Raw genomic sequence first — 21,255 nt, forward strand, 5'->3', positions numbered from 1 at the left:
TACTCTGGTGGGACAGTATGTGTCATGTGACAGTGACAACTGCCAGCAAACTTAGAGGGAACTTCCCATTTAGTGTAACTCTTAGGCCACGTGTACACTGCCCCTCCCCTTCCTGAAGGTACTTGGTAATCAGTGCAGAAGAAGATGCAAATGAGGTGTGGATTAAAATATCTCGTGCCTCATTTGCATATTCCCATGAGCTCTCACTTCCAGAAGAGCCCCTTCTGGAAGCAAAAGCTGCCATGTAGACAGGGTTCTTTCAGAAGGAAATGGAACCCCCCAGAGGAACCCCCCCCCCTTCCTAAGACCTCTTATTCCACAAACGGGGTCTTCTGGAAGGGAGGTTTCCATTGGAAGTACCCCCATTTCCTTCCGAAGGAACCCCATCTACATGGCAACTTTTGCTTTCAGAAGGGGATCTTCTGGAAGCAAGATCTCACTGGAATATGCAAATAAGGCATGAGATAGTTTAATCCATGCCTCATTTGCGGCATCTTCCACTGTGCTCATTACTATGCCCCTTCTGGAAGGGGGGCCAGTGTAAACTCAGCCTTAAAATATAAATGTATCGGTGTCATTGGTGCTGTTCTTTTAAACCAGAGATCTTTGTGTGAAAGAAAAGAACAAGAACACTCTTAGGACCTAAACCAGTATATTGTAAAAGACCTTTAGAGTTACACCTTTCATCTTAACCCTTTAACCAAGGGCATGTCTATACTCACCAAAAGATTGGCACACAGGTGGTTGATCTTTTGGGGTATGACTTTGTGTGCCTAGTAGGGCCACACTAAACTGAGTGATCAGGGTTCCACCCCAGTACTCCTCACAGTCGGTACTCCTGCTGCAGCTGTGAGGATGGCAAAAATCGATTTAAGGTACATCATCTCCAGCTACACAACTCTCATAGCTGGACTTGCATCTTAAACTGATTTTTTCCTCTAGTGTAAGCCAGGCCCAAGTGACATGCCACCTGTTTAAATAATAAATTATGCAATGTTATTTTAAGTTTTAGTGAGCACACTTAACCTTAAACATTACCTATTTAATTTGTGGGAAACTTGACAAGAACCTAAAAATGAGTTCTGAGTGTCTGAGCTTTAATTTCATGTAGTGCTTTAACATTGCTGAAAGCCTGAGAGGATAAAGATTTCAAATAAATATTGACTTCTCTTCAAAAATTTAGTGCTAAAGCTGTTTATGGGGACCTTCCTTTGCCGATATGTTTTGATTTCCGGATTTTCACTACCTCAAAAATTGCATTATATTTTGCATTTCACAGCAGTATTGGGTCATCACATAAGGAACACATAGCTTTCTAATCACAGAGAGGAAGCTATATCAGTCTGTATCTTCACAAAACAAAACAAAAGCATCCCTGTAGCACTTTGAAGACTAACAAAATGATTTATTTGGTGATGAGCTTTCATGGGACAGACCCACTTCTTCTGAAGAAAGCGCATCACCTAATGAATCATTTTGTTAGTCTTTAAAGTGCTAGAGGACTGCTTTTTTTGTTTTACATAGCTTTATGTTACTTTTATTTTTTTCCATTGGGCATAACTAGAAAAATACTATGGGACAACTTCTGCTGTTACACTGGCATGGCTCTAGAATAAGGCCATAGATGGCAACAGAGTTAGTTCCAGTTTGTGCCCCTGCAAATAATAATGAAGTAAGAACAGAAGTTGACCCTGACCATTTAAATACATCTTGACATTCTCTAAAGGAGTAAGGTCAGCAGTATTTTTGTCAAAAATGGCATTTTTAACTATTCCCTTTTTTATAAATTCATTTTTTTCATTCCTGTTTCCTCCCTTTCTTCCTCTTAAAGCCAATAAAAAATGGAATTGGCAGTTCAAAAGTAACTAGAAATTTTGGGAGCAAACACCTTAATGGGGACTAATTTTTAGATAGTACTGAGCTCTCCTCTTCCATAAATCTGGCCTCTCTATGGAGACTCAAGTTGGGCACACAGAAATCACTAGTCATTTCTGAAAACCTTTTCCCAGCGCTTTTTAAAAACCCAATCCCAGGTTAGTTCATGAGTTGGCAGGCAGATTTAAGGAGGGAAGTGGTAATATCCCCCCTTCTGAAAATTACACACAGATTGAACCTTTCTAGTTCAGCACCCTGGGAACCTGACCTGTGCTGAAAGAACTTCCTGAACCATGGAGGTCAATACTGTCTAGCAGCATTATCAACACTTCCACTGTTTACTGGGCTCTTAGAAAACATTCAGGGGTAAATTACAGCTAAATAACAGTGCAGAACACTGAGAGCCAAGACAGGTGGCTGGAAACACACTTTATGGGACCACGGGAATCTTGGCCACCCCCATAATATATGGTCATCTGGCTAACTGCAATCAAACCAGATTACAGATTATGTACGTTGCCTGTTCAGAGAGTTCCTGATTAGAGAGGTTCAACCTGTGCAACATACCAGGAGAGGCATCTCAGTTTTTGGCAGACTAGTTTGCAAACCTGTTTCTCAGCCAGTATCAAAACTCACTAGTATTAGTGGGGTTGCTGTGTTAGTCTGTATCTCCAAAAACAACAAGAAGTCCTGTGGCACCTTCTAGACTAACAGATATTTTGGAGCATAAACTTTTGTGGGCAAAGATCCACTTCATCAGATGCATGTAGTGGAAATCTCAGGAGGGTCTAAGTATACAGACTCATGAAAAAGAGAGAGTCCCAGTCACGAGAAAGACCAGAGATGATGAGGACAGTTCAGTCACAGAGGGTGTGGCCCACTTGCAGCAGCTAATATGGAGGTATGAACACCAAGAGAGAGGAAACTGCTTTTGTAGTTGGCCATCCACTTCCAGTCCTTGATTGATGGCGTCAGATTTGCAAATGAATTGCAGCTCTGCAGTTGCTACTCGGAGTCTGTCTTTGTAACTCACTCATGCTACACCACCGATTTTACTTTGCCTAGCCACGTATTGACTGCATACAAATGGATTATGTATTCTATTACTATCTCATATCAAATAGAAATGTGTGCAGTAGTTATTCGTAATTTCTTAGGCCTGAGGCTGGAAGATTTCTGGGCAGAACCTTCTCAAAAGTAGAAAAAAACCCAAAGATTTACAAATCAAGAAGCTGTGTTCCCAAATAAGCCTGTGAGCAGGGAAAAAAAAAAAAGCAACCACATTGGAATTTTTGAAGATTCCTAATTCCCTTAGAGCAGGGAATCACAACCTATGGGTTGGGACCCTAATGTGGGTCAGCATTAGATTGTCTAAGAGTTGCCAGCTGGTCAGTTCTGAGCTGCATGTGCGTCTTTAAAGAGCCATTTGTGGCTCCCACTGCTGCCACTGCTCACTCTTCCAGCTCCCATTCCCTGCCCTGCAGTGCTTAAATGGGACTCAGTTTAATTGGTTTAATGTCTGGCAGGAGGGATATGGCCATTAAACCAATTAAACTGAGTCCCATTTCAGTGCTGCAGGGCAGGGAGCTGCCTGTTCTGTAGGTGGGGGAAGGGAGTACGAGGGCTGGGGGCGGTGTGAGCAGAGGAAGCAGTGGCCCGGTGAAGAGGGTAATAGCGGACCTTATGGGGGGACCAGTTTGGAGCTAAGAGGGGTTTAAGCCTGGGAAGGTGGGCAAATCAAGACTTATAAAAATTTTCCTAGGGGAGAACTGCTGTCTCTGGAAGAGCTTGTTTTGCAATAATGCTGCTACATACAATGAGTATTTTGAAATATCCCTCAGCTATTTCAAAATAAAGCATGTACACACAACAAAGAGCCTATTTCAAACTGGATCCATTGGATGTGCTATAGCTTGCTTCGAAGTATGCTCTATTCCCTGTCTGCACAGCCCCTATTTTGGAATAGCTATTTTGAAATAGGCTCTGTTCCTTGTAGAATGAGGTTTACCAATTTTGAAACAAGATAGCTGCTATTTCGAACTGATTTCAAAATAGCAATTGTATTGTGTAGGTGCTAAGTTATTTCGAAATAACTTTGCTGTGTAGACATACCCTAATATAAACCGGTGCCTGAAAGCAACTCCACTTTCCTGTGTAGAACTCAGCCTGTACTTAGCGAAAATGTGGCCCTTTACTTGGTTTCCAGCCGTTATGGAAGTGTTAACAGAATGAACTTTAAGTTATTTCTCTGTCTTATCTTGTCTCTAATTTACAATGTCTCAATATTTGTATTTATAAAAAGATAGATTAAAAGGATAAATGACAGAGTCAATAATGAGAACTCCCTCACATCTCTCCTAAGCAGAAAGCCCTAAGATCACAAATAGTGAACAATTAACTGAGTCATACCAGCAGCAGTTCTCTATAAGTAGGATTTTAAAGACAAGGATGATCAATTTCATTTTTATTTTTATGACAAGCAATTAAAACCATTCCTTCAGAAAATCTATGCCCAAATAATAATGTGGAGTTACTGAGTAAAATCCTAGCCATACTGAAGACAGTGGGAGTTTCTCAAACGACCTAGTGAGGCTAGGATTTTATCCATTCTGTTTCGGTTACGTGTCTTCTTAGAAGGTATCGTGCTGTCTTTTTCTGCTGTGCAATCTGTATCTTTGTTCAGAGGAAGCGAGACTATAAGGAAGTGTTGCAAATCAGCAAACATCTGGATTTCATGCTTACCCTTGAGTACTGAAAGAGATAGTTGATGCCTCCTAGATCTTGGAATGCAGCTATGATTTTGCTCTAGGAAGAAACGCAAGAAATGCATTTAACCCCTTGGAGCTGGGAATACAGATTTTACAACAAGGCAGCACTCAGAAGCTCCTGGCAATACTAAGTTAATGTGCCTCTTGCCCATTAACTTTCAGCATGACTGCCCAGTTAAAGTATTCAAGCCAGAGACTCCAGTTGTCCACATCTCTTGCAAAATGATTTGCCCCCTGATAATAGCTGCAACTGCTGCTCAAAGTATCAGAGGAAAATAAGAGGAGAGGGTCAAAACTCTGGTTTTGTTGTGTGTTTACAACTGCTTGCACAGAACTATGCTTGAAAGTTTTATTTTTATACAATATATGCAAATTTGCATCACATGCTACCCTTTTGTAAGAAAATCTGTTTTTACTACCTAGAAAGGATGGAGACTGAGGATTTTGTATTTTGAATATGCAGTCACCAGCTTTTCTGAATATAAATTTGAAACCATGTGTTCTTCATTTCTGCAGCAGTTACACATGTAACAATGTGTAATTTAACAAATTTACCACATATCACTGTTATGAAAAAGAAACACTAACCACTATTTCCAAAATTTCCTTGGGGGAAGCTAAAATTAAGTTTCCTTATTTTATATTCATTTTTATTTGGAGTTAATTCTTATCTTGAAGCACTTTCCCCAAAAAGTATTTGATTTAGAACATCTGAAACAGTAAACGAATTGTCCAGTATTTTTAAAAGGTTTCACTGACTTAAACGGGATGAATACCAGAATATTGTCTCCAGATTCCAAACATTTTCCCTTGATACCTTCAAATAGGGTAATATTTTCCAATAATGTGTTTTCTCTTATTATATAAGCTTGTTTACTTTTTCCTCATGATTTAACAATCAAGGACAGCTCATAGGAAAAGAAAAAAAAAGTAGTTTATTTGCATACAAAGGACTAGATTTTGGCTGTCCATCTGTGAATGCCTAAGGTGGGGAGTTGAACTAATCACATGCTTAAAGTATGCATGAGCTTAATTGCTTCCCTGGAACTAAGCATTAGTTTCTAATGGGCATTGGGCAATCTAAATCCATGAAAATCTCAGTCCTAAAACCAGATTGTCAAAAGTGTTCAGGGCCAGATTTTCAAGTGCTCAGTCAGCATCCACAGTTGGGGCCAGCTTTTCAAAAGAGCTTATCTCCCTTTTAAGCACTTAGATAAGGCACAGATTTTCAAAAGAGCTAAGTACGCAGCAGCTGGGGGAGGGTACGTGTGTGCTGCAAAGTAAAATGGGAGAATGACCCGTGAAGAGGTAGCAGCTCATCCTGCACTGTGTCTAACTCTTACTTTGTCTTCTACAACCCCAATGGCCACCTGGCTATCTCAGCCAGGGCTGGGCACCTCACTATAACCATCTGACCTCTGCCACCCTACAAGGACTCTAGCTTTAAACACTAAAGAATCCATATGGTAACAGTAGCCGTGCTAGTCTATACGCTATCAAAAAAAAAGCAGTCAAGTAGCACTTTAAAGACTAGCAAAATAGTTTATTAGGTGAGCTTTCGTGGGACAGACCCACTTGTTCAGACCATAGCCAGACCAGAACAGACTCAATATTTAAGACACAGAGAACCAAAAACAGTAAGCAAGGAGGACAAATCAGAAAAAGATAATCAAGGTGAGCAAATCAGAGAGTGGAGGGGTGGGGGGAAGGTCAAGAATTAGATTGAGCCAAGTATGCAGATGAGCCCCTATAGTGACTCAGAAAGTTCCCATCACGATTTAAACCATGTGTTAATGTGCCAAATTTGAATATAAAAGTCAGCTCATCCACTTCTCTTTCTAAAACAGTGCGATAATTTCTCTTCAGTAACACACATACCTTGAGGTCATTGACAGAATGCCCCATTCCATTAAAATGTTGACTAACTGGTTTGTGGATCTGGAGTGTTTTGATGTCTGTTTTGTGCCCGTCGACTTATCTTTTCCTTTATTCCCTGAACTATGACAAGCATTTTAAACCTCAAAGTACTATAGTGGAAATATGAAGATCACCATATAATATTTTTAAGTGGTTTTGCTTGTCAATTAAAATATAGTTCCTGAGTTGATCAGGTGAAACTCCAAGCCAATAAGGTAATGTGGTATATCAACCAAAGAGAGCAAAGCAGTTTTGCTTAAGTAAATAGAATGATAGGTAACAGAATAGGAAACACGTTTTCCTGCATTTGAGCAAAATGGTCCCGAATTCCTCAAGTCATATGCCATTAAGGAATTACCAAACTATGCAAATTTTATGGCCCAGTGAACTGTTACTATGACAAGTGATAATAATATTGACAATAGCAATTACGTTGGGGGAGCAGAGAAATCTTCACAAGGATTCTGATTGTGTGTTGCTCTGTTTCTGCATTTAGCCTGGTGGAAAGAGCAAACCTGTATTGAAATGATTAGTGTTCTCCCAGCATTCTTTTTATTTATTATTTGTAGTTCTCTATCTCCTGGGGGCCCTGTTCATAAACTAGGACTACACTGTGTCAGGTGCTGTACAAATACAGAATACGAATATGGTCCATGCTCAAAGGGCTCCTAAATTATATAAAAGACAAGAAACAACAGAGGGGTATGGAAATACAGGGGAGTGCCAATACACAGCCATTCAGACCCTGATGTAACTTTGGCTGCAAATTTCCCCAAATTTGCCCACTCATCTAGAATAGCCACAGCATGCTTCTCTTTCTTCTCCTGGTACACTCCAATTCCAGGAGATTGGAGGAGGGCTGCCATATGATTTGGTCTTTGTGGAAATCACATGTTCCGTGATATGCAGAATCTGCCCACCCACTTCCCTGTTGCCCATCCATCACGTGCTTTGTCAATATTGTGTGTTACTGGGCTGGATTATTAAATGCATTCACGCATTTCTTTTTAGTGATGGTTTAAACAATGTTATGCTTATTTTCATTGGCTCAAAGTCGGTAGATTCTTGGCCTATCCAAAGATTTGATCATAGACTCACAGCAGCAGCAACAGGCAACTGTAAAGTCCTAAGAGCACTCAACTCGGCACTTGCCTTTTAGCATGTGGTGAGGGGCACGTCGTGGGAGCAATTGCACCCTCCCATTGTGCACATCTTTAGCCATAGCCCATTAGTAAATTGTTTACCCCCCTCTGCACATCCCCTAAATCCTTCACTCTGCCTTATACAGCAGAACTGTACTGCAGCTAGGACCCTACATATCTGGGGTAGGCAAATACCAGCCTGTGGGCCAGGTCTGGTACCCCAAGGTTAGCCCCTGGTGTGCCATCACTTCTGTATGTCCCTGCACCTCCACAGGTATGGGTGATGGCAGCTCCTGTTGGCCACGGATCACTATTCCTAACCGATGGGAGCTGCGGGAAATGGTGTCCTGGTCTGTGCCACTTCCCATAGTTCCCACTGGCCTGCAGCCAGTGAGAGCTGCATTCACCCATACCCACGGAGGTGTGGGTAAATATAGTGGCAGCAACCTGCTAACCCTGGCAAACCACCACTGTTTTATTGTCCACCCTTGCTATTTACTGTTAGAGGGAAGGGCAGGAATGTCTCATTAATGACTGTAGTATGTTTAGGCTACTTCACAGAGATATAAGATCACATCACATCGTACTGACCTTTCTATCTCTAAATTTATGTAGTTGCTTTTTAATGAAAGATGATTTTTCAAAAGTCTAAAAAGAACAGGCTTGTTGAGCTATTTTTCTCTATTTTCGTCAAAATATGTATTTGTCCTAATATCCTTTCCCTCACTTCAGGACAAAAGCAGTTGATATTTCATCATATGCCATAGAATAGTTTTCATGCAAAGTCACTAGGTTTATATATTACATCTATCTTGATCTGCTCCTTGTAATTCAGTAGAGACAGTCTATTAATGTAATTGTGTGGGAATGGGCAGGTTACTTGAATGTAAAGATTTTCTTCTTCTTGGATAACATATTTCCACTTCAATGTTCTTCTGGTGCTTGCAGTTAGCAAGGGTAATGTACTGTGAAATGATTAGCAGATGCAACATGTGAGGAAAAACCTTCAGTCATTAGCTCCTTTAAAAATTATGGTGTAGGTGACCACTACCATGATTTCCTGGCTTTTGTGCATTAGGATTAGTATTCATTTTGTTTCATTGGTAAACTATAAGCTGTGTTCTGTCATCAGTGCACCTGAATTAAAGAAAATATGAAAGATAGTCCTTAGGGGCCTATACCTCAGTATTTAATTTCTCGTTATTCAAGGAAAAATTCCTTTTGTAGTCAATGGGTGATTAGACTGAAGAGTAGAATCAACTGTAAATTTAGTGAGATTCCTGTTAGTCTCTGCGGTTTCTTCTCACTTATTCTTTGTGTATTATAAATTTCAGGGTAAAATAAAACACTGGAGGCTCTCTCTTTTATATAGTAACAGAGGGGTAACCGTCTTAGTCTGTGGTACAACAAAACAAAGAAGCAGAAATGTAGCACTTTAAAGACTAACAAAAGGACTAACAAAATAGCAAAAGACTAACAAAAAGCTCATCACCAAAGGAAATCATTTTGTTAGTGTTTAAAGTGCTACATTTCTGCTGCTTTCTTTTATATAGTGTCATTCTGAATTTCACATCTATTTTCAACGGTTTGTTGGTCACATGAAGCAAGGTTATGCAAATTACTATACATGTCCATGTAGGGACAGGGACCACTTATCAAACAGAATCTGTATACCCTTCTCAGAAGAATTATGCAGAAGTAAGACCTTGGGTGAATAGTAATGCTGGCAACTTGAAGTTACCACTGACGTTTACTAACTGTCCTCAAGAATTTGGACACTCTTATGATCAAAAGTAATGGGAAATAGACATCAAAAGCTCCTAAACAGATATGAAGATCTCAGCCTACATGACCAGTCAATATTTCTTCTTCTTCATCTTCTTTTGTTAGTATTCATTTATTTTTCCTCATTTGCTTGAATTTGTAATGATGAAAAATGAAATTAAACTTATCAAAACTTTCTGAAATGTAGACAGGAATCACTGTCCACTTTGTTTAACTTTGAACCTAACATTTTTGACAGTAGTCTCAGAGGTGTACTTGTGTTAGTCTGGAGACTCACAAATAACAATCAGTCTTACAGCACCTTAAAGACTAACAAATTTATTCATTGTGTAATGAGCTTTTGTGGGTGAGACACATTTCCAATCTGAAAATCTAAAGAAGTGTGTCTTACCCATGAAAGCTCATTACCTAATACATAAATTTGTTAATCTTTAAGGTGCTGCAGGACTGCTTGTTTTTGACAGTAAGCAGTCCTGTGGCACCATAGACACTATTAGATTCTGATCTTTCATGGGCAATACATTTCATGACCTGATAAATAGCTTAATCTCTAAGGTGCCACAGGAGTGCTTGTTATTTTTAAAATTACAGATTAATATTGCTAACCCTTAGAGATGCTTTACCAATTTGGACAGTGTCATTTTAAAATTAAAAATATGGACCAAATTCTTCCGTCCTTACTGATGTGACCTTAATCTGAGCGTGGGATATACCTCCTAGTCTAAAATACTGTTTAAGAGCTATTGAAGGTGAAATTTTCAGAAGTACTCAGCATCGGCCTAACTTCACTTGCTGGGCACCTCTGAAAATTCATCGTGAAGTTCTTACTACATAGAATTGAGCAATCAAAATAATTTGTTTGAAATAATTGAAAAAATGTATTTCATATATTTCAAGAAATATCTTTCCTTCAGTGGACTAACATTTTTATTAATTATTACTTATTTACTTGCTACAGAGAAATTTCTTTCTTGGATCTGACAGAGTTAAAAGTGATATTTAAGGCTTTATTGTGGAATCTTTACACAACATTCTCTCAGAAGGGGTTGGGAGTTTTTCCTGGTTTATGGGCACAGAAATGTGCCTGAGAAAGAGACTCTATACTCAGAATTTTTCTTTATATTATGCCATTAATTCAAATACAAAGTCTGGCAATACATTTAGTGTTGTGCTACTTCTCTATTTTATTTTGCTATAAACAATTTATTTTTATATGGAAATCTTTTCACATTTTAAAGTCGTCAAAGCTAAACAAACAAAAAACAGGAAAAAAAAATATATTCTTATGGCTTCTTGAATTGAAAGTGCTGTAAATTTGCACGTTCTGAGATATGCCCTTCAAAACTAGTACATCTACCGGTTTTATTTTCACTTTGCATTACAAAGTATATTCATAATGTTTAAAAAATGTTCTATTCCAGTGAAAATATGGCTTTTAAGCAAATAAAATGTAAAGAAAACTTGCTCTAAAATCCATCTGTTCTTCATTTTCTTATAATCTATAATCAGGAAATCCATTCATACATGCCATATAATTTTTGTGCTTTCTAGTGGTAGGGGAATGCGATGTTCTGCATACAGTCACATCTAAATTGATAATTCTCCAGGCGGAGTGTAATTTTAAAGTATAGGCTGAAGAAAGGTTTAATCTGTATATTAGAAGGCTTATACAGGTTTTTTTCTCTCTGAATGACCATTCTCTTTGGCAGATTTATCTGAAGGTGGGACAGCTGCCTCAGAGCAGGCCACAGCTTTGTGAGTAAGAAGGAGGATGCGGTTTAGAGAGCTGGTTTAAATGCAGGCTCTTCTTAGCTGTAAACCGCATGCACGTATTCATCATTGATTTTCAAATGATGGGTTCCTATATCATTGGTTTAGAGTCCACAGTCTTACATTCCTAATTCCACATCATGCCAAAAGAAAAACAATTTGGTGCCTGGAAAGAGAAATGGTTATTATATGGCTCCAAAATGCTAGCTGGCATAATATGCCAAGAACAGCAGAAATCCACCGGTGAAGAGACGATTGCAGTAGTTCTTAAAAATAATTTGATGTTCTAAAAATATAAATGTAAGAAATGTCATCACTGTTCAAAATATTTTACATCAGTAGGTAAATATATATAAAAATCTGATGTTTTTGAATAGCATAATTTCTAAATGATGGAAAGGTATGCCTGATATTAAAGCCTTTTCATTGAATAAATCACATTGGGGTAATAAAAATCTTTTGTGGAATATTATATTGTTTTGTTTTAAACAGTCCTTTTCTCCAAAAATGAAAAGCAGAAATATCCACTATGGTACATGGTCTTGGCTGATTATCACAGAAAGTTTATGTAGAATATATTAAAGAAAAAAAAAACAAGCATCCAGTTTTTGTAAAACAGCTTAATTTTCACACATGGAGCAAATGCTTCTCATATCATATTTACAATACATTTCACAGGGTGGTTTTTCTTCCTTTTAATAAAATACCTCCTATATGAAAGCCAGTTTCAGAGAAAACCTTGCATATGCTTCAGCTTCTCCTGTAGGTCACTCACCACACTTCTGAACAGATTTTTTAATGCTACTGCTTCTTTTTTTCTCAATTACCAAGATAATTTTCCATTTGATTATTTGTTTAAAGCAGATCTCACATGAGTAAAACATATGTTATGTTTATCAAACTGAATGTCGGCTTAAGGAAAAACTACTGTATAGCCTCTAGAAAAATACCCTCTTCAGAATGTCTTTTCAGTCGTCATCTCTCTAACCCATAACATTAATTGGAGCTAAAAATATAGCAAATACACATTCAAAATCATTGTTAATTTAAATAGTCTGTATGATGCTAAATTAAAAATTCTTCAGTTTTGAAGCATGTAAAATTGACTTTTTAATTAATAGATCTTTTATCTTGCTACCTATAGGATGTTGTAGAGAAAGAAACAGCCAACTTAGCTATTAATTTAAAAGTAACGAAAGTTATTTTGATATTTTAAAATCTTTATTTTATTTTTTTTCCAACAAGTATCTGGAAGGGCATCATGTTTAATTTAATGAATACATTTAGACTTATGTGCTTCCAGATTAAAATTTATGATTTCATATTCTTTGTACTCACTGCTTAATTACGCAAATCAACAGCCTGTACATTACACCACTAGGATACGCATTCTTTTATTTATTGTTATTCCTATCATGCACCCTGAAAATTTAGCCTCAGACACCTCTGTGAGATACAGCTATCATCCCATTTTACAAATGAAGAAGCTGAGGGTCGTAGATATTAGGTTACGTGTCCATGTTCATACAGAAAGTGTATGTCAATACCAAAACCTGACATTTCCAGTTCCTAGGTCAGTGCCTTGCTTACAAGCCCATATTCCCTCTTATTTTCGAATGTGTATCTCAGTCTGCTGATTATGAACTAAACGTGAACCTAGAATGGAATATTGTTTAATATTTATTTTCTTGGTATTCATGTGAGTGTTCCCTCTCTGTCTGCATTATATATGTAATATTATTTACCTCAGTGGGGTTGTATATAGTGTCTACCTCCCTTGACCCCAAAGAGCCAGAATTTGGAGAGCACATTACAAAGTCATCTCTCTTCCCAAGCTTTCTGTGAGGGTATGTGTGGGGGGGAGGGGTGTTCATGGATGAGAGGGAAAAGAAGATTTTGTTTCTGGTGGGATGGGAAGACATTAATTGCATTGAGATGCAAGCACTAGTATTATTTCAGTTACAGAGGAGAAACTGCTTCCAAATTAACACAATACAAAGCATTTGCCTGTCAGGATTGTTTCAAGGATTTGCAGAAGGCAGGAGGAGAGATATCAGGGTATTTTCCAAATAAGGGCATGCTCCTTTTGCCATTGAATTTATTGTTGACAAGATCAGGTCCTAAAAGTCAGGGGAAGTGAGTAGAAAAGCATTTAAGAGTCTTCCTATTCCTCCCCCGGCTTTTTCTGGAAATTATAGCCTTGCTATACTTGTTCTTTGTCTAAAAACAAAACAAAACCATGAACTGGAAAGGAGTGAGTCAGCCAAGTCACAATCCTCTTGTATTTGTCCATGAAAGCACGGCACAGTTTTCTGCATTTTTTTTCGACCGAAAGATTGTCTGACTTTTCCTGACTCTGCTTTGTAACAAAAGTTAGGTTTTGGCTGGTCTGAGTGCACAATACTCTTCAGTACAACAGTGTCCAATAATCTCATTTTACTTGACTGAAAGGTTAACTGCCTGAGGGAAAGTGTCTCAAAATCAGTTCCAAATACTAAAGGGGTTATGTTTTCATGCCTGGGTACTTCCACTGCACCCACAGTAAGCTTTTTCAGTATATATGCTGGTTTTATTAACATCAAATGTTAGTTTTCATGTACAGCCTTAAGCAACACGTTTGAATCTCTGCTCCTCTTCCTCACATTTGGTCCTGTTTTTTTCAAAACACAGGGAATGGGTATGGCAACCCCCGAAACTCTCCAGGTCTGCTGGTCTCACCTGGCAACTTGAACAAGAATATGCAAGCAAAATCTCCGCCCCCCATGAATTTGGGAATGAACAACCGTAAACCAGATCTCCGAGTGCTTATTCCACCAGGCAGCAAAAATACAATGCCATCAGTGGTAATGCATTTCTAAGGCATTTCTTCTTTCCCTTCAAACTGAGGCTATTTCTCTGTGTAGACTCCTATTCATTTCCCTAGGTTATGGATCAGACCCTAGATTCTGACGTTGTCCGGTCCACTCTGACTGTAGACTGGTTCCATGTTTATTTATATTTTTATGAAGTCATTTTTACTTCCTCCCCCATTCTATTCAATTAGAAAAAACGGTAACTGTTTTCTGCACACTCTCAATTTCCTAGTGACTGGAGAATCATCTCCTAGATTTGTTACAAGATTTAACTTAATCCTATACATGATCTACAATTCACAATTTTGGTTTAGTTTCTATATAACCGAAGCCTCCGCAAATGACAGAATAACCAGAAACAAATGAGTTGAAAATCTGTCAAGCTGGGAACAAGGGTTACATTTTATAATGATGAGAAGCAGTAATTATTCTTTAGATGTAGTAAAAAATAGTAAAAGCATCTAACCTGAGAGCTATACATCTCTTGTCTGTGTTAACAAAGCCTGTGCAGAAAACTATAAGAGGGAATCATCTAGCATTTCATGTTAATGTCTATCTATTCCCTACAAAAGAGTAAATCTTTCATGGGCAATGTAACATTAAAAGTGAGGATTAGTAAAAAAGACCCTGATAGTGAATTGAAATGATGCTGTAAACACATTTTTCCATTATGTAACAGACAAGGTATTAAAACAACTTACATATTGGCTACTTTAGCCTGATGCATTATAAATTAACTTTGAATATTAAACTGAAGTCCCAGAAATGTGACAGTCTCTTCTTAAAAGATGAGGAGTAATAAATACAGCTTCTGACGAAGCCACACTCAAATAGACCAAGGCTGTGACAAGCTGTCGCCATCAAATGGTTCGTTCCAAGAACCTTAAAACTGATACTTTCCAAGGGATTCTTTGACTGGGCAGATCTCTGGCAACGAGGTGCTACTAAACAATCTTTGCAGCCACTGGGGCTAGAGAGAAGTAATGAATAGGGAGACAAAGAGCTGAGCTGAAAACTGGATAGATTAGCTTCACAACTGAGGCAAATATCTCATTAAGAGGATAAAGAAGGGCTTTTGGAAATGTTACTTTTGCAGTCAGTGTTCAAAAAATATTTAACTTGTTATGCCTGTCAAATGAAGCTATTCATTGTGCTCTATAGCTGTCTGCTGATAAATATTTACGTTCACTAATTATTAACACTCCTTTCCTATGCTCTCAGTCTGAGGATGTTGATCTGCTTTTGGTAAGTGGTAGTGATTAAAAAAAATAGTTTTATCTGCTTTTTATATGGAGTCAGTGGATGAAATAAAATTAAGCGTTCCTAGTATTATTGCGTATGGTATATAACATAGGTGACAAGAATAAAATTGTTACCTATATTCTTCAGCTTCTGCAGGTTGAAGAAAAAAAGCCTTGAAAAGGACGCTTATCCACTGTTAGTATTTTGCTAGCTTGCTGAAGTAGACTTTTTTTTTAAGATGGCACACCTGATTAGGTTTTTAAGTAGTTCTCTGCACATTTTTTCTTCCGGAAAAATTTAAATTTCTTGGTGCAATTTATGCATTGAAATATCCAGTCCCAAAAAATTAAAGAAGACTGCATAACTGTTTAGCTAGCTAATACTGCTGAAGTTTTACTGAGAAAAAATGGAGTAGCCATAGCACCATCTGCTGGTGAGAGTTATTATGCCACACTGCCACATTATTGTTTACTGAATTAAACATGAAACCCACTATTGCTGATTTTAATAAAATTTTTGCATTTGAATGAAAAGTAAAACAATGTAAGCTGAGTTTATATATTTCATCAGTTTTTCACATGGCCTCTTCTACCCACTATGTTTATTATAATAAAGCAATCTGGCTTGTTACAAGTTTGGTTTTCTAGGAGATACTGATGTAATAGGTTACTATGGTGACAACTAATCTTTTGAAGGATTGTAAATGATAGGGTTGGCAGAGTTCATAAAAGCCACATGTTAAATGATTAATTTCATGATATCTGTACCAAGTTTGTACCTCATGCACAAAACATACCTTGAAATCCAATACATTTAACTGATTTAAGCCTGTCAATAATTTGTTTATTTTACTTACTTTAAAAGAATCAGAGGATAAATAACTCCCAGTCTGCTCAGTCATTGGCTACTCCAGTGGTTTCCGTAGCAACTCCTACTTTGCCAGGGCAAGGGATGGGAGGATACCCGTCGGCCATTTCAACAACATATGGTACCGGTAAGTACCAATGTAAGATGAGGATAGTACAGGAAAGCAAAATGCTGACCTAAGCATTACTAATGAAATTTCTTTTTGCATGTTTGACCAAGGAGAGGAATTTGTATTCTGTATTACTCTGAGTGGTTGAAAGCCTCATTAGCTTAAGCTAAGTCTATAAATGACTTGAGACATACAAGGATTCAAGAAGCAACTTACTATAATGAAAAGCTGCTTTACAAAGCCATTTCCAAAGATTTTTGCTAAAACGTGTCACTTGAAAAGGTATTTTTTTGGTTCCCACAGCCAGACATTAAAGAAAATCAGAATACACCTGTACTGAGTAGAATAGATGGATATATAGACTGGATGCCTTTCTGGAAGATATGCTGTAGTCAAACCTGAGCTTATGGGCTCAAAGCAGAAGAAATTGAGTGAAATTCTCTGGCTTGATTATACAAGAGGTCTGGCTAGGTGATCTGATGCTCCCGTCTGACCTTAAAGACTGTGAATCTATGACTATTTGTGCATGACAATGACAACTAGATGGATGGATCTAGATGAGGATGTTATTGGGGCATTGTCTGTTCCCAGACTGATTAGTTGACTTAAGAAAAGACTCCAGTTTTGTTAGGCAATTTTAGACCACTGGCAGAATGTATAATAAAGATAAAAACTCATTGTATGTATGACAATGTACATTCTGGTGCTACTTATTGCAAAATTATTTTCCCCTTAATTCTCGTTTAGTTATGGTCTGTTCTGTTTTTATATCTAGAATACTCACTGAGTAGTGCAGATTTATCATCTCTCTCTGGGTTTAACACAGCCAGTGCTCTTCATCTTGGTTCAGTAACTGGCTGGCAACAGCAGCACCTACATAACATGCCGCCATCTGCCCTCAGTCAGTTGGGGTAAGCAATGTTACTTACATTATCATATAATTTTACATTACCTGAACACTGTTTGGAGTGAGAAACAATGGCTTTTATCATCCAATTAATCCCAAATCATCAATGGGATAACATATTAACAGACGTCTACTATCCACTTTCAAAATCCAAAATTTGGAGATTGGTACATCATCAAAAGTTTGACAGGTAGCTAAAATCCATTCTTATTTCCTAACACTTTCTCAGTGCGGTAGAAAAGTATACTGTTACATATCTAATCCTTCACTTGTCTAAGTGATATTGTATTTCCAACACAAAAGGACAAACAGTATATTCAGAATTGTATTTCATTTGATTTATGTTTCCATTAAGCTTTTTGATTCTATGTAGCTCAGTGCACACTTTTATAATAAACTTTGGAAATTTGCTACATATTATTAAATCACTTATAAATAAGAATAGCATAATGACTTGACTTGAGATGAATCCATAACCTTGGCTACGTATATCCGTCTGTTCAGCTGTGACTTGCAAGTTTCATGTATTTGAAACTGCTTTATAAAAGTAAAACATAATTGTGACTAAGAATCTGGCAGCAGATAAATCAAATTTTGGGTTGCCTGTGTCTGAGAGAACATGTATTTATGCCCTCTAGTGGCATTTTCAAGATATCTCTCCAGTAGATATGAAGCCTGCAATGAAACAGTCCTGTATGGCACAAATGTTTTATAAAATGTGAAATTTACATGAGCAAAGCAACCTAATTCATTGAACAAACAAACAAAAAGCTGTTGTCTAATTAAAATAAACTTTAAGGGCCGATCTTCAGAGATACTGAACTCCTAAAAATCCTAGTGAGCAAGCTCTCAGCGCATGCTTACTCTGCAAAAATTATAGATGAAGGTATGGCCAGACATGCTTGACCTGAAAGTTGCTCACTCAGAAAAGTGCAAATTAAAAGTGACAGAATATATCAACGAGTCATTTCAAAGTATTGAACCAAGCTTTGAAAGAAAATGTTACACATAAGTTTTAATCTTTGCAAGACTGCTGTCTTAATCTGAAAGTATTTAACACTATAAATGTGGTTTAAACATCAACATTTTATTTGTAATTTATCTGACTAAATTTTAAAACTTTCTGTAATTACCCTGTTGTATGCCATTGACTTGGGTTTGTAGAGGAATAACTAAACAAAGGTTTAGAAGAAACGTACTTTTCAATGCCACTTCTGTACAAATAAGATTTACATAATTACACATATTAATTAAAGAAACATATACAACCAGAAAGGTGCTGATCAGGAAAAATAGTGTTAATACGTGGTCATTATTACTTCCTTATTGCTTTTCTTTTTGACGCATGTATTGCTTTGGAGCAAACTTGTTAACTGTACATGTAGGGATACAAAATCTCAAGGAAATTGAAAACTTACTTGTCATCTATCAATGTATAACTTACTATAAAGTTGATTGTTTTCAATGGTTTACCATAATAAGATTTGGTTAACCAAACAAAGCATAAATTAAATCCTAAATGAACTAAGTGCCTTTTTAGATATGTCACACAAAATCATCTGTTTCTAATCCATATCACAAAATAGCTGAAATGTAACATCTCTGCCTAGTGGGACACATTCTGGATTGCTTGTTTTAAAATAATGTTTTAATAATTCTCAAGTGAAGTTACAACTATGAAAACTACTTCACTGATAGCCCCAGAGGAGTCTTCCACTTTTGCAGAAAATAAGCTTAATTTCCTTGTTTTATTTTGTGTATTGAGCACCTATCCTAAGCACTGGATGATTTAACAACTTTTTTAAAATGTGCAATTCAAACACAGTTCATAAAAGCAAACTCAGTCCTCAGAGGCAGAAGAACTTCCAAAAATGCAAAGAAATGCCCACTCTCTGTAAGAACCCCAGATACCCAAACCCCTCAGCCATTCCTAGAAACCTGAGCAAAAAGATTGAAAATGGAGTTGACCTGCTTCCAAATCCCTATATTCTACCATCTGAGGGAAGTCAGTTACAGGGAATACAAGTGTTAGAGACATCGGTTAATATGTTCAGAATTAGCATGCTCATTTGGAGGGTGTTAGAAGAACAATGAATGGGTGTTTTCTGCTAAATAAGCTTAGGGAAAGACCTGTGATGTATCTCAGGGCAGAATTAATTAAGGAGGCATGCAAATACTCTCTAGGTCTCTCTGACCATTGCTTCATGTTCCACTCCACATGGTACCAGAGCATAGGTAATATTACATCTTGTGAAAGGTGCTCCAGGACCCCATGAATCTGGGGTCCCCAGTAGTTGCTGTTTTGGCAACATTGTCTGAACAGGCTCTAAGACAAGAGCAGAATAATGACTGCTTTTACTTTTACCAGCTGTATAGCTGATGGAAAAAAATTACATTTGAAATCATTATTAATAAAAAGGATCATGAAAAATGTTTCTGGTTTTGACACTTCTCCTCTACAATTTATTGTAGATTGATCAGCAAAAGTTATGAGTTGTTGGTCACTACTGACCTGCAGTGGATTTGAGCTGTAACCCACAAGTGAAAGGTTCTATATTCAGTTGTCAGTTTCTTGAGCCACAGGCATGGCATACATTACCCCACATGACATATATTCTTCCTTGTCCATTATTATCAGTCTAAGACAGTACATTTTCTACTTTGAGTGTTAACTACAGGCACAAGAGTGAGTTTCATAAATTGAAGTGCAGACTTCAATACTCCAAAATAATATTAATTCTAAAGAATTTTGTTTATGGAGACTGTTATTTATATAACAGTGGAAGCTTCTCCCAAACCTGTCTCAGCCTTCCTAAAAAAAGCATTGGTTCAGATCCTCACACTTGATCCATAATTCTTGACTAACAGACCAACTAGTTAGCAGTTACAATAGTAGATTTCCAAGTTCTTGGTCAACATCCAGTGCTAAGCCCTAAGTACCCGCCCCACACTCATGCAAATACATGTATTTTATGGCAAGGAGGAAAGCAAAACCAGACAAAGTCCTGAGGAGGCAGGGCATGAGAAGAAAGAAAGAGCTAAATGGGATGGTCTCCTTTTGCTATCTATCTTTCCCACTCCATTGTCAAAGGGCCCCATAAATTCTCCAATATTACCCATACCCCTTCACAAAACTACCCTGGCTCAAGTTCCAACTGGAAGTTAGAATAGATGGGCTGTGTCTAGACCAGCCCCCAACTTCAAAAGGGTATGCTGTTTAGGGTGTTGGGAGATTACTAATGAAGTGCTGCAGTGCATATGCAGCACTTCATTAGGCTAAATCTCCCCTGCAGCAGCTTCGAAGTGTGAAACTTCGAAGTTCTGGCTTGTGTGTAGCCATGGGTCAGCCGCAGGTACTTTAAAGGAGTAAGAGGATTTTGAAGGAGTGTGGGCACTTCGAAGTACGTGCAGCTGACCCACGGCTTTACGCAAGCCAGCACTTGGAATTTTCACACTTCAAAGTTGCTGCGGGGGAGATGTAGCCCAATGAAGTGCTGCATATGCACCACAGCACTTCATTAGTAATCTCCAAACACCGTAGTTACCATGCCCCCTTCGAAGTTGGGGGCTAGTCTAGACACAGCCCATGGAGATACATACAGAATGTTCCTCACTGACATATATAGGTCAAAGCTCCCTTTGCAGATTCCTTCCATCCTGGCATTCCCTAGCCCTTTTACAGAAGAGTCAGGCTAACTCTACTTCTTAATGAATCTTCTGTATCCAAGGAGGGGATCAATGATTTGAATGAGAAGTGAGGTTTAATATTTACGTGTATTGCCCTTTATTATCACTATGAAATTCAATGTTTTCTGTGCATATGTGAAAAGATGGCTATATTACTGTCAATATGAATGGACCGTAAGAATTGCCATACTAGGTCAAACCAATTGTCCATCTAACCCAGTATCCTGTCCTCTGACAGTAGCCAATGTCAGGTGCTTCAGGAGGAATGAACAGAACAGGGCAATTATCAGGTGATACATCCCCTGTCATCCAGTCCTAGCTTCTGAAAATCAGA

General features: G+C 37.8%; 1 protein-coding gene across 12 annotated transcripts in view; it reads left to right on the forward strand.

The window, feature by feature from the left end:
- The window catches only part of MEF2C (myocyte enhancer factor 2C), a 159,710-nt gene that overhangs the window by 129,293 nt on the left and 9,162 nt on the right, over positions 1-21,255 (forward strand). For all 12 annotated transcript variants that reach the window (XM_074995355.1, XM_074995351.1, XM_074995353.1 and 9 more), the window contains 3 exons: positions 13,928-14,100; positions 16,216-16,345; positions 17,103-17,238. In XM_074995355.1, coding sequence (XP_074851456.1) covers positions 13,928-14,100; positions 16,216-16,345; positions 17,103-17,238 — 439 coding nt within the window. The remainder of the gene's footprint in view (positions 1-13,927; positions 14,101-16,215; positions 16,346-17,102; positions 17,239-21,255) is intronic.

This window comes from Carettochelys insculpta, chromosome 5, assembly GCF_033958435.1.
Source record: "Carettochelys insculpta isolate YL-2023 chromosome 5, ASM3395843v1, whole genome shotgun sequence".
Classification (NCBI taxonomy): Eukaryota; Metazoa; Chordata; order Testudines; family Carettochelyidae; genus Carettochelys; species Carettochelys insculpta.